The 15,330-nt window shown below is 36.9% G+C and overlaps 1 protein-coding gene across 1 annotated transcript in view; it reads right to left on the reverse strand.

Annotated features, from left to right (window-relative positions):
• The window catches only part of LOC131049869 (phosphoribosylaminoimidazole carboxylase, chloroplastic), a 174,272-nt gene that overhangs the window by 93,877 nt on the left and 65,065 nt on the right, over window positions 1–15,330 (reverse strand). Inside the window, exons 6-7 of the mRNA XM_057983951.2 lie at window positions 6,546–6,601; window positions 6,340–6,413 (exon numbers count right to left, since the gene is read on the reverse strand). Coding sequence (XP_057839934.2) covers window positions 6,340–6,413; window positions 6,546–6,601 — 130 coding nt within the window. The remainder of the gene's footprint in view (window positions 1–6,339; window positions 6,414–6,545; window positions 6,602–15,330) is intronic.

Consider the following 15,330-nt stretch of genomic DNA (forward strand, 5'->3'; position numbering starts at 1 on the left):
TTCTAGGTTGACTTGCACTTAGTCTTCTCCTGATCTTTTCGGTTTTTTACCATTATGCAATTGCCTTTAATAGAATTTCGCCTTGGTACCTTAGAGAGGGACATAAGCGAGCTAGGATATAAGTCAAATTTTCATCAATATTTGATGAAGGCAAGCTTAGTTCTCACGATCTGCATGAAGTTTAGGATGCTTGAACACTTGAAACCACCATGAAGAAGACTTACAACACACCATCATTAGCATATTACTCATCCTCAATGCATTTCGCTCCTGTACCTTTGGAAGGTACCTGAGCGAACTAAGGGCTGATCTTAGTTTTCTCACTCACATACTCAATTTTCATTATCATTAAAAGGCTCATGCTGCAACAAAGGCTTAAATTACCTTCAAGAAGGCTTGTCTTGATATCTTGATTAACTAAACATTCTTCTTCAAGAGATTTCGCTCCTGTACCTTTGGAAGGTACATGAGCGAGTTTCTTCCTCTTGACTCAATTCACGCTTCATTCCTATCACTTTGCCTTAGACTTGATTTTTGAAATTCTCTTCTCATCGTGCTCAAGTCAATCTGCTCCCAACTTTTCTTAAAACAAGATCTTCTTAGTGTTTTAGGTGAGATAGGAGGTCCTTCCAAGAGATTTCGCTTGTGTACCTTAGAGAGGACCCTTAGGAAAATTCGCTCCTGTACCTTTGGAAGGGTCAGGAGCGAATTTTGCTTGATAGCTCAAATCCTTAACCTTTTGCCATTCAACTTCATTTCAATGTACTTCAAAGGCATAAAAGAATCATCTCCCCTTCACTCAAGGCCTAAAAGCAAAGCATGAATTTGATCCAAATGAGAAGGAAGAGGGGAGCTCTAGTGAAAGGGTCAGGAGCGAAATTGACAATGCTGCTCAAATTCTCCATACTTCATCATTCAACTTGGTTTGAATTCTCTTTTAAAGGCACGCATAACTCAAGTTTCTTTCAATCAAGCCTTGAAGGCATGAGTTTGGATCCAAGTAAGGAGCAAGAAGGTGTTTTTAAGAAAATTCGCTCTTGTACCTTTGGAAGGGTCAGGAGCGAATTTTATGCTTGTCTTAGCTTCTTCTCCAAATTTCTAAGTTCAAGCTTGTTTAAATTCGTCCCCAAAGGTAAGTTCAATTTGATTCCTCTCCAATCAACACTCTAAAGTGAGATTTCCATCCAAAATAGAAGCACAAAGAGAGCCTAAGAAGAATTCGCTCCTGTACCTTTAGAAGGGTCAGGAGCGAATTTGATGCTCTAGCTCAAATTCTCATCTCTTTCTTCAAATCTTCACGTCTAAACCTCATGACCTTGCTCCTCAAAGGGAAATGAATGGAATTTGTATCAAACAAAGCCTTAAAGTGAAGTCTTCGATCCAAATAGGGGGGCAAAGGGAGCCTAAAGAGAATTCGCTCCTGTACCCTTGGCGAAATTTGATAATCTAGCCCAGGGTCTCCAATTTTCTCCAATTTTACACGCTCAAGTCTCAGGAAAACCGGTGATTTTGTCCTCATTTGCCCAAGCAATTGTGCTTAATGAAATTGTCCTAGATTGTGTTGAATTCACTTCTTCCTTGTAAAATTCAGGTTTCCTTTTCCCATAAATCTATCACTTTTAGATTGATGAAATCCAACCTGAATCTAATATGGACCACGTCTGTAGAAATACCCCCAATCTGCTCTTCGTTATTCAAATTAAGATCCTTCTGCCTCAACCTTGAATTAAGCACAGAACTAGACTTCAAACAAGTTGCTTTTGCTTCATCTCAAGCAGAAATTGACCTCAAATCAGGTCTGATTGTAAATTTAGTGTTGGATGATTATGATGGCTTGCATCTAATTAGGTCTGCTCCTTTTGAATCCTGCTTCCTGAATTGATTTAGGTCTGATCTGCTCTGATTTTCCCGAGTCTTTTATTTTTTCACCTGAAAGTAAAAAAAAAAAAAGACAATTTCAATTAAGAAGAATCAAACAAAACTTAACAACATTATTAGCTTTATCAATCTGGAAATGAATTCTCTCTCGGTACTACTGTCTTGAAATCTAATATTCTTCACCTTCCATCAGATTGGACCCTGAAAGATGACACTTGGTGAAATTCGCATCAACATGATTGAGATTACCTTCAAAATAAGTCTGATTCACCTTTCCCCCATGCTGGAAGTTAACTACCTTTATCTCTGCCTTGTTCAAATTGAGAGTTTTATGCTCTTCTGCAGTAGATCATATTCGGGCCTGCCCTGCTCTTCTTATGATTTGATTTTGAATTTAAATCCCCCCCAATGTTTTGTTTATGTGACACATCTTCAACTTCAGAGGCCAGCTTGTTTATTTCCTAAGTTCCACACCTTACATTGTGTTTCATAGTGGCATGTGTTGGGAATATTAGGAGCCAAATAAAATGATGAGGTGGCTGCTTTACTTTTAAACAAATAAAAAATAAAAAATGTCTCAAAAACTTTTTCCTTTACCTTAGAGTTTGGTGGGGCCCAATCAAGGCTACGGTGGTAAAGGAAGTCAAAGGAAATACTATGCCTTAAAACAAGCTTTTAGATTCTCCATTTAAGATTTGTGGGGCCCAAGCAATATGTGGCATGGTAATTAAAAACACTTAAAATCTCCAGGCTAAAGCTCAGTGGGTCCCAACAAGAGTCTTTAATAAAAAGTTAATTCAATTCTCCATTTTGAGTTTAAAGTGGGGCCCAAAAAGGCGATGAGAGGAATGTGAGGGAAGTGGTAAGGGAAGCTGCTACGTGGAGAAAGAGGGGAAATGGGATGTTGGAGGAAAGGGGGACATAAGGGATATAAATAATGGAAGTAGGAGAAGCGTCGGGTTAGGAGGTATAAGAGGTAGTGGATGGAGTTAGGGAAGGTTAGGGAGTAAAATGTAATGGGAGGTATGAGGGGGTAATGAAAGGGTAGAGGGGTGTGGGTTATAATGGGATGAGGTTTAGACTAGGGGAAGGAAAGGTGGGATAGATGGGTAAGAAGGTTAGGGGTAGGGGGAGAGGTAAGATTAGGGAAATAAAGGAAGTGAGACTTATGGGATGTGGGTTAGAATAGGTGATTTTAGGGGAATAAAGGGGGAAAGGAAGTTAGTGTGGATGGTAGGTTAAAGGGAGTGTGAGATAGAAGGTATGAGGGGAAGAGAGATGTTAGGATAGAATAGGGATAGGGGTAAGGTGGAAAGGAAGTTAGTGAAGGGAGGTGAGGGTGTAAGATGGAAGGGTAGGTTTAAGTTAAGTGAAGAGAGGTGAGGGTGTAGTGGTAGGACTAAATGTAGGTGAAGGGTAGTAGATGAGTATGTTAGGTGAAGGTGATAAAAGATAAAGAGAGATAGAAGGTAAGGGATATGGAAGTGGAAAGGGTAGGGTGAAATGGTGATGGTAGGAAAGGGGAAGTGGAAAGCCGTTAAGATGGAGGGTTATGGAATGAAGAGAGACGAAAGGATGAAAGGGTGAAATGGTGATGGCAAAGGAGAGGAATGGAAATGAGAGTCATCAGGCCTGGGCACCCAAGGGCAGTGTTGGGAGAAGTGGAAGTGATAAAATCTTGGCTGGGTAAAGGAAGTGTCGAACCTCGGTTCATCTTAAAGAGACAAACTTGATCTACTTCTGACCTCTTGACCCACTATACCTCTTCAATGCAAACGTTCATAGCGAAAGACTCAACACTAACCTAGAACTAAGCTAAGAGGACTAATCCTAGAAAGCGAAAAGCAGGGGTCCCCATTCGCAATGGGGCGATGTGTGAATACGTCACAACAGGTCCCTAGAGTGCTCCAGCACCATAGTTATGATAATTTTTGCAAGTTTTACATTTTAAACCATACGGACCCCAAACTTTCCAAATTGGGTCTCAATACATCAAAATGGCCTCAAATGGCTTTATTTGCATAAAAGAACACAAAACAAACATAACATTCAAATTTTGACCTTTTGGACCAAAACTAGGTCCCTAGGGTGCTCCTACACCAATTAACCTTGAAATACTCTTTGTTTAAGAGAGTAGTATGTAGCTTATGATCTCCAGGGGATGTGAATGTGGGACCAAAAGTAGCTAAATCTTTGACCATTTGTTTAAAGTAAGAGGAATGTGCCACATGAAATGGGATGGCGTTAGCGAAAAAGAATCTACCAATGGATGACTCTATAGCTTCACGTCCTTGTGTATTAAACAAAGCTTCTACTGACCCTCCCTTCTCACTACCCACCTTCCTCTTTCCTGAACCTCTTGTCTCAATTTGACTACTACTACCAATAATGGATGTGATAGGCCCAGATGTTTGTGAACATACAAAAGAGGTCGGTATTGCCAAAACTTGTTTCACCATTTCTGTCTCCATATGCAATCTATGACACTCTATCCTCTCCTCATCTTTTAGTTTTGGACAAGCTTTGACCCCATGGCCTGGAACATCCAAAAAATGGGATTTTACCCTTGTGTAGCTGCCCCTAAAATCTATCAAACAAACATGACAATCCCACACCCTGCTCCCTCCCGAATTTCCTTTCCTTTCACCCCTGAGCCTAGGTGTAACATATTGGAGAAGAGATTTGTTTTTATTAAAAGGGCCCTTTGCATATATTTCCATAATTTTTAAAGGACATTTAAATATGCTAGGTTGCTGCCCACTACTTCTCTTAGCACTTCCACTTGCCTTTCCACCAACCACTTCCACTTCATTGTCACTACTACTGTCACCCCCACTCATTTTTTTGAGTTTGATTCTTTGAATGAAGGTTTTAAATCAGACATTTCTCCATTTCATTCTTCAAATGACAAATTTAAAAATTTTGAAAACCAAAAATATTAATGAAAAAAAATATAGAAAATATGGGACCTTAACCTTGAATTGCAGAACAAATAATGCCTGGCAGCCTGGGTTATCAGTTGTATGATGTATCAAATGCTTAATGGTGAATTTGTATCAATTGCTAATTGCTTAATGCTTACGCCTTAGACTGAAATGAGAAATCAAAACCATCCCACATTCACACCATGACCACATGACCACGATACTCACTCCACTCTCCAGTCAAAGCCACACAAGTCGCAACCCAAGCAATATGTGAGAATCCCCACGCAGCCAAAATATTATCAAATCCCTCTCCAAAGCCCGATTTTTATTATTTCTTTCCTATAATCCGGAATCCCCAGTATGCGCTGAAGCCAAACAACGAAAGTTGAAAGTGGAAACAAAAAATCCAAAATGTCTCTGCCTCCTTTGATTTTCGTCGAACCTGGTCAAACAAGAATTATCGCTGCTGCCCTTAATAATTCACACAATACTGCATAGAAAGAGGAATGTCATGCTATGAAAAAAAACATTCGTTCATTAACTTAATAATAATAAATATTTTGTTATTATTGTAAAGCCGATTTAGGGTTTTTTTTATAGGACCCACTTTAGGCCAAAAAAATTTAAAAATACGTTAACTTCTATTTTTTTTAACTTGTGAAAAAAGGCCTCAATCGTGGGGGCGTTTGGCCATCCCCAAGATGATTAGGGAACGTCCCAACCATCCCCCTCCGTCCCCAAGACGTACGGACGTCCCCACGGCTAGGGCCAAAGTCTCCGTTTCCAGGACGTCCCCTAGGAATTTTGAAAAATTAAGGACAGGGGGGGAACATTCCCCAGCCGTCCCCAAGTCCTCGGAACATCCCCAGGACCAGGACGGGGGATTTTAGGCCAGGGACGCGTCCCCGGGTTACACAGAAAAAAACAGCTAAACTGGCTAAAGAATAACAATGGAGTTCATATGTGATGTAAAACTCAGTATAACACCACAAAAACTTGACTCTCCTTATTATCCTAGAGAGAAGAGTCCTCAATCACTTGGTAAGAGTATAGTGACTGTTTATAACAAAAAAGGAAAACCTGCTGACTTTGTCAATGCTATAATCATGTAGATAATCCCTATCTGTTTTGGTTCTGTTAGTAACATGAAATGTGACAACTTCAAGAGAGAAAGAAATATGAGGTGGTCAACCCTCTATATAAGACAACAAAATGGACAATAAAATAATAGTCCACTAAAGTTTAAAGAGCTGAACTTAATATATTCCTTTAAAGAGTTGAACAAAAGAAATGAATTCCTTTTCTATGAATCTAAAAAGGAAAAAGAAAAATAAGCAATAGCTATATTTAATGATGATACCAATTTGGTTTGTCAATTTAGAAAACGATTTAATTCACTTTGTCAAAAGAGATTTCTACAGCATGAGAGTAACAGAATAACAGCATTCATTGAATATGGAATAAGTGTAGAGATTTATCATGTTTACTACACAGTGGCACCTTTAGAAAAGGGTCATAGCTTAATTCCACATACTTGTGGGTGGTTTCCACCACTGGAAAGCAGCAAGCAGCACCATGTCTTCCTCTTGCCACAATGACAGCTAGCTCCTGAATTATTGAGAACTCTCCTTCACAATGTTTACAAAGCAAAAAAATTCTAGGACTCAGAAAATACAAATCATGAAAATGCAATCTAGTTTTCCTTCAGTGGTTATGTTCATCACTGTTGGTATAAGTAACCTTGATAAATGGTGCCCATTTCTCTGCATACAACCCACGCTCAAAACCTCCTAATGCTGCAACCAAAAACATAGAAGAAAAAAAGGGAGTCATCCGATGTATTAAAAAGGATAATAGAAAGCACTAACAATTTACCATCCAATGACAAAGTTCATCTCCAAAAAACAAAGAGGCCAGTATGATGAAGTAATGAATTGCCTAAATCATTATAAGATTTTTAAATCAATAACAAGGATTGTTTCTGTTTTAGATTAAACAATCACTAAAAAATCAATAAGTGGAATAACTGTACAAAAGTTTGACTAGCTGGTGCATAATAACAGAAATAAAGATTGATTTTGATAATACAACGCTATTTTGAAAAAATGTAGGTTATATGATAAAAATGAACATAATCAACAAAAATGTGGTACTTGATGAGGAGATCAAAGAATTCCAAGATGATAAAATTAATATTGAAGCTTGGAGGAGAATATGAAAGAAACAAGATCTTTAAATTCCCACATGGCAGAAAAGAGCCAAAATAAAGTCATCGCACATTGGTAGATGCAAAGTAAGATAAGTTACCACAAATAGACAAAGTGATTACTATTCTATCAAAAAAATTCAAAATATGATGTTCCTAGTGGGAACATGGAATGGATGAGCAAGACTGCTCACAAGTATCAATAGATTAGAAGAAGCTCAACGATAGTAAATTTGCAAAAACCTAATGCAAGTCAAATATGAGAGTAGATACTCCAACCCATCTCCATTAGACCTAGTTTCCCTCTCCCACACCCTCAAAGATGTCCCTCTTTCTCACATGGACACACAACAAGAAAGTGCATAAAATTAGGACCTTGTGTAATGAAGAGCAAAGGCCCACAATCAAAGAGTAGCATTCTTTGTTTCACAATCAAGTTAAAATCATGGTTGCAATACCACCATTTTGATAGTGAATTTTAACAATGAATTCTATATGCAATTTGACTTCGACTCTCAATTTAACACAAATTTGGCATAAGAATTCTGCTAGTTCTTATATGTTAAGGTTCTATAATGTATATGTGCATGCTTTATCCATGTTTTCATATGAATATTTTAAATTTCCCTATATATTTTAATTTTCCCTATTTTAATATAGTTGTCCCCTTTGCCGTCCCCTAGCCATCCCCAAAATTCGCAAAAAAAATCACCGTCCCGGAAATGCATACCCTTGTCCCTTGCCGTCCCCGTCCCCGTCCCGGAAACTAGGAGTAACAAAGATCCTATTTGGCCCATAAGAAGAAACAATCCACTGAATTTTCATAATGGTGAACTAAGCCACATATTAAATTTCTATCAAGCCAATGAGGAGGACAAAAAATGAGAAGATACCATCTATAACTCAAATCTTATTGACCTTGTAAGAACAAATGCAAAACTTAATCCAGTTTTACTCAAACACAAAAAGAAAAACTAATAAAGAAAACACTTCCAAAAAAGCTCATGATTGTAAGGAAGTCATGGAAATGTTGTCATTGATGTCAAAGGAATTAGATGTCTTTGATGTCAAAGATATAAGAAGATAATTAGTCCTGTCAAAGGTGATGATTAAGGAATTGGATAGCTGTGATTTATATGAAGAAGACATGAAACCATTAATAATGAGAAATGGGGGCATCTCCATGATCAGATTAGTGATCAGTATTGAAGATGAACTCCATATACAAGATGAGGGTATACAGTGATCAATGCAACGACCTGTTTACAAAGACAATGAACCACTAAGCAACAAACTGATATATATATTGTCTCAAGTTTCAACAAATGGTTACAGAATACATATATAAAGTGTGTGTATATATATACACAGTATATATAAAAAGATGACAACATACAGAAGACTGTAGTATATACAGTACCAGTATTAATTGTTCCAGAATTATATATAATATATATACTGAAGTATATTCAGTATTGACCTATATACAGAACATAGCAATATACAGTACCAGTAAAAATACAAAATACACATCAATAAAAGGTTTCAAATAGTGTATTCCCAGAACGACAGTAATTTGCATATACCATACTGTGGACATATATCATGCAGATTGGTACACGTAGCATTATGAGTAGATAGACTGTGGACGATACAGCAGACTGAGGACTAATAAAGACACAGATATACATAGATACAGTCACAAACTGGTTTAACCCGATATCAAAGTTCATATGCATTATACGTAGCAAATCCTTAACAGCTGCTTACGGTGGTCAAACAAATATTTATATTTTTTGGAATGATGTAAGGAAGACGTTGAAAGAATAGAATCAGTGACTCTTAGACATCAGCGATTCTCCGAACAAGTGATTGAATCCTTGTAATTTATATGATCGCATAAGACAGTTGGGATGACAGCGATAATGATTATGTGAGAACAGCAATGAATGAATTTGGAGTGTAAGTACCATTTAATTTAAATATGAACAGCGATTGAATATGTCTCAATAAACAGGTGCTATTTGATTAGTGTATGAGAAGGTGAAAGGACAAAATCAATTCCATATTTAAAAGAAGCAATACATCAAGCAAACAGCGATGGCATTAGAATTGGAGTAGTTATTCTAAAGTAGCAGCGACTCTGTTTTGACAACAGATCCGACAGAAAGACAGTGATCGAACGTTATAGCAGATTACAAGGGTTCATAACAGAGATCGAACACTACAGCAGATAGAATTTTTTTTTTTATTTTACTGACATGATTAATAAGAACTGAAATAAAAAATCATTTGCAGCGACGGCTAAAGACTCGTGAAAGAAAACAAAAGTATTTACCAAATGAGTTAGAAGACAAAAATTGCTGTGTCTTATTCACAGAAAAAGACAAACCCACAAAAAGACAAACATCAGAAAAGGACAAAAATGAACAAAGACAAAATTATAAAGCAACGGAATGATTGGGATTTATCTATACCAATCAATGACCATAAAAGATTGTCTTCTAATAAAGTAAGCAGTGCTTAAGAAAATGATTAGCTTAACGATTATAGAAAAAAAAAAAGAAACGAACTTGTTTGAATATAAAAGACAAAAGTCTTAAGACAAAAAGAAACGAACTTGTGAAGAAGACGTGAATATTCATAAAGCAAGTTTATTAAGGTGGAACAAATGGGTGAAAGATACGATTAGTATTAAAAAAAGAAGAGGTTTGTTTAAGCAATAAATTAATAAAAGATGTATTTTGTTTTGAAGAAAATGTTTGTTTCAAGTGGTGCGCTTAAGTATAGAAGGGATATGATTTATACAAGGGACGTATCTCTTAAATGAAACAACTTTCAAAGGGTATAACTCTTAGTAAGATATAAATAAAAATTGTAATGGAAATTGATTGTGAGTGGAATATGTGTGGAGTACGTGATTAATACTGAAAGGAGAATAGCACATACGTGTGAATGTGTGTGAATATAGTGCTGAAAAAGTGAGTGAAAATATATAACATCCACAGTAATGTTTAATACGATGAGAGTGTGAATAAAGTAGGTGTGGAATAAGAGAGTGGAGTATAATGCTGAATATATAATTCTGTGTGTAAGAAATAGAGATTGCGTGGGTAAAGAGTATGGAGTGAATAATGCTGTGAATACGTGTTGAATATAAAATAAAAATTCTCTCTGAGAAACGAGTGATGTGAGTGGTGTATCGTGTAGAAAATACACATACATATTTTATATCAGATCCTAAAAAAGCAAAGACTGAATGAAGAATTTTAAACAGTGAACTGCAAAGTAATTCTTGAAAGGATTAAATGCAGATTTGAAAGAAGAGTATGAAGAGGTTATTTTTGGTATTTAAGCAGGTTAATTGAAGATAGTATTCAGACTTGCACAACAGAAGACGGTGACCATTTTGGTGGCAGAATTTTTATCAGATTATAGCAGATTTGTGAAGCAAATTCAAGCAGATTTATGAAGCAGACTTAGAGCAGATTATAGATAGATGTATGCTCACTTAATGGGCAGATTATAGATAGATTTGTGAAAGGTTTATAAACTGATTTGTATCACAGATTGATAAGGAAAGTGTGGCCCAGGTTTATATAACTGGTTAGTAATTGTTGATGTGTCTTTTGTACATGACCAAACACAGAATAAAATACCCAGAGGTATCTTATCCTCTCTTAAATAAAGTTCCCGAATGCTGAAGATATCGCAGAAGGATCAACCGGAAAAACTTCAAGGTTCTGTTATGTAGGTTCTCTACTCGTGGATAAGCACCAGTGGTCGTTGTGTTTGCTGTTTTACAAGGGGCCTTACGTACTTTCTGGGAAAGCTTGTTCTTGCAACTACTTTTCAATGAGGAATACTGAATTCTCCTAATACTAACTGATGTTTCAAAAAAAGGGGGCAAAAGATAATGGTTTTAAGGAGATGAGACTAAACTAATCCTAAGAATGACTCAATGAGGATTGGTCTTGAAAAAACTCTACCAATTTCAGTATTGCCAAAAGATTACAACTCTATTGTGATTGGTGCGATCTTCTAAGGGGATTTAATGATTTTCTAATCATCAATGGGATAGATACTATCACTAAGATACATATCAGTATCTCCAACAATGATTGAACTCTTAAACAATCTTAATGTCTCAAGTTGACCATGTTAAGGCCCAAAAGTGCACCCGAAAACTAAGCTATTAAAACCTAGCACTTTGGGATAACATGGGAACAATCATGAGTCTATGGGTGAACTATGATTATGATTGAACCTCCGGATAGGCCAGTTCCTGATTATGATGGATCACTTACTCTAACCAGACCTTAAGGAGAAAAAAAACTTTGGGGAAAAGGGAAAGGGAATAAATAAGGATGAAAGGAGAACTAACTACCTAAATAGGGTGATACACCATACGATCTGAAAAATGACAGAAAAACTCTTCTAAATCCACCTGTTTTACACTTATAACATCTCTGAATTCATATCACAAAAGTGTTTCATGCAAAGGATCATTTGCTCAGAAAAATTGAAAGAAAATGACTTTCACAAACAATTAAATTGATAAACCACAATACATGACCTGTGATTCATGCATGAGACAGAAAATTTAAGAAAGGTTATTTGATAAATAACACAAAAATGAAATTTACTCTCAATCACACAATGAAAAATAACTCCAAAATGAGAAGGCATAAACTGATATCTTTATTAAAATTTTCTGTCAGAACTGCAAAAGGGTTACAAGATACAAAAAACTCAGCTAAGCTTGAGAAAAAAAATCCAGAACCCCCTCAAACTGAAATCCTTCTTTTTTTATGCAAAAAGTCTTCCAAAGGCAAGGATAAGATGACTGGTGCTCAATTGAAAGTCTCCTTGAGTGATCTCCAAGTCAAAAAAATATCTTCAAATTCAAGTAGGGAAAGAAACCCCCACAAAAAGGCTTCAAACTCTCATAATTGTGTGAAATCAGGTGTAAACTCTTGGTCAATTGAAGGTTGACCCATGAAATACTCAAAATCAGGCTCTAACTACTGGAGAACTAGCTCAAACCCATGACTAACTGCATTTCAAGCTCAAATTCGACCCCAAATTCTTGAGATATCTTCACCTCTTTAGGATTCAATATTTTCCCTCCATATGCATATTGGGAATAATTTTAAAGACACAATTATAATAAATATTAATTGGATTTATAACTTATCCAGTTAAAATATTCATTTTACATTATTCATATGTCTATGGATGAAAGGTATTCAATCCTAGAGTTTAGAAAGATGCACAAAATTTCAATTTTCTTTTAGGAATATTGCTAGGAAACTAAGTTGCAGGGTTCGCCCCTGGGAAGCCCTGGTACGGGTCCGGGTTCGACCGGGTCCGTGGTACGGGTCCGGTTCGACCCGGGTTCGACCAGGGTTCGTAAAACCCAGGGTGGGTTCGACCCGGGTCGAACCCAGTCGAACCCGGGGTCGAACCCAGTCGAACCCGGGCGGACCCAGTCGAACCCGCGTGGCTGGGCGGCCCAATAAGTTAAAAAACAAACCAAATTTTATTTTTTTTTCAATTCCGCCTTTAAAAAAGCGAAAATTATAACCTAAAAAACACTTCTAAAACATCTTATTGACACATTTCACCTCATTTGTGTTGCAAACAAATTTTTTATGAGAGCAGGTTGAAGAGAGGTTGAACAAAATTTGGCTTCCAAGATCAAAGAGGAGGAGTTGAAGACTGATTTTAGAAGCTTCAACAAGTGTTGCAGCATCATTTCCATACATTTTCAAGCTTCCATTGGCAGCAAGAGGTAGGTTTTTAAACATTTTTTTCCAACTATTTTTGTTTCACAAATTGTCAAACATGAAACTTGAATTTTTTTTCATTATTTAGTTTTTGTTTTTGAATATGTTTATTTTATTTCTTGCCATAGGAACTAGAATGGCATCTACATCTTCCTCCATTGGCAATGAACAAGTAATTGCAAAACAAAGAAATGATCCAAATTCTCCCTTATGGAAATATGTGGACATTATAAAACAACTTCCGGGAGGTGGGGGATTCCGTTGGAAATGCCATGGATGTGATATTGAACGTAATAGTTCATATTATCGAGTGGTAGGCCATTTGTGTGGAATAAAAGGAAGAGGCATCAAAAAATGCCCTGGCAAAAATGGTAAACCTATACCAGATGAGATAGTGATGAAATATATTAGGGAGCATGAGGCAGCAGAAGAGAGGGAAGCCCGTAGATTGAACCAAACCGCATCAAAGAAAACAAGGGGAATGCAAGGCCCTTCTAATCCCAATATTGTAGTAGAAGACCACCCCTTCTTTGCCACAAATGAACCTCAAAGTGAACCACCCTTGACACGTAAAAGAACAAAAGGGCCTTTAGAAACCGCATTCCAAAATGAGAGTAGAGACAATGCTGATCAAGATATAGTAAGGTGCATTTATGCAAATGGTTTGTCATTCAATGTTGTTCGCTCCCCATATTGGAAGCAAATGATAAAAAGTGTTAATGAGGCACCAAGAGGGTATAAGGGCCCCGGTTATGAGAAGGTACGTGGAACATTATTGGAGAAAGAGGTGAAGAGGGTTGAAGATGCATTGAAACCCATAAGGGATTCGTGGGTTGAGACAGGTGTAACAATTGTTTCAGATGGGTGGAAAGATGCTAAAAACCATCCCTTGATCAATGTCATAGCAGTGTCCCCTAAAGGGGCAATGTTTTTGAGAGCTGTGGATTGTGAGGGCCAAATAAAAGATGGCGAATTTATTGCAGAAATTCTCATCTCTGCCATTGAGTCTGTGGGACCCCGCAATGTTGTCCAAGTCATAACGGACAATGCAAAAAATTGTAGAGATGCTGGTTTGTTGGTTGAGCAACGCTATGATCACATCTTTTGGACACCTTGTGCGGTACATTCACTCAATCTTATGCTACAAAGGATTGGGCAAAAAATAAAATGGATCAGAGATGTGTATGCAGAGGCTGAGGACATCCAGATGTTCATCACAAACCACCACATGTCTCAAGGGATTTTTAGAACCTATTCGAATTTGGAGCTATTGAAGGTAAGTGAAATAGTAATTTAATTTTACATTTTCTGATTTTTTTGAATTTTCAATGTTAATAATATCATTGTGTAAGCTATATTGTGTATTCTTCTTTAAAGTTTGGCTTTATTTTTTAATAATTTGGCATTAATTTGTGTTATAGGTTGCTGAGACCCGTTTTGCATCAAACACAATCGTCTTAAGACGACTTGTGAAAGTTAGAGTGGCACTATGCAATATGGTGATCAGCACCAATTGGACTGTATGGAAGCAAAGTAGCACTGAGAGGGCAGGAAAAATTAGGGATAGAATATTGGATGAGAAATGGTGGGATCTTGTTACATATCTCCTAAGTATCACTGAGCCCATCATGAGCATGATTCGCTATACAGACATGGATAGGCCTTGCATAGGTGAGATTTATGATGGCATTGATTCAATGCTTGAAAAAATAAACTTCACTATAAATGAAAAAGAGAATGATCCTCAGGAGAAATTCTTCAAAGAACTGGAATTAATTATTGTAGAGAGGTGGAATAAGATGACCACTCCTTTGCACCTTCTTGCCTATGCCTTGACACCTAAGTACTATAGCAATCAGTTTCTTGATAAACCAGGAAGGATTCCACCATGGAGAGATCTAGAAGTATCTGATGGGTATAAGGCAGCATTTCTTAGACTATATCCCGATGATGATTTGCGAGATGTTGTTACAAATGAGTTCATAGAATTCGCAAATGGGAATGGTCTAAGTGTTGATGCACTTCGTCATAGATCCAAGAAAGATGCTCATAGCTGGTGGTACTTCCATGGCACATGCTTCCAACACCTACAACCCCTCGCTATAAAAGTTTTATCACAAGTAAGTTTAATTAATTAAAATTTTTAATTTACAAGTTTTAGTTTATTTATAGTTTACTTTGTCTTCATAGGTTGCTAGTAATTTTATTTTTATTAATGTATAACTTTAATTGTTTACTTTGTCTTCATAGGTTGCTAGTTCATCTGCTTCAGAAAGAAATTGGAGCACATACTCTTTCATCCACTCAGTAAAGCGCAATAGGCTGCTATCAAAAAGAGCGGAGAATTTAGTATATGTGCATTCCAACCTACGTCTTCTTTCACACAAACAACATGACTACACACAAGGGGAAACAAAGATGTGGGATATAGAGCTAGAGCATACTGATTTGGATGCTCCTGCTTCTCAGCTTCTTGCATTGACACTTGATGACTCGGAAATTGAGCCAACTTATAGTGCAAGTGCAAGTG

This window comes from Cryptomeria japonica, chromosome 2, assembly GCF_030272615.1.
Source record: "Cryptomeria japonica chromosome 2, Sugi_1.0, whole genome shotgun sequence".
Taxonomy (NCBI): domain Eukaryota; kingdom Viridiplantae; phylum Streptophyta; class Pinopsida; order Cupressales; family Cupressaceae; genus Cryptomeria; species Cryptomeria japonica.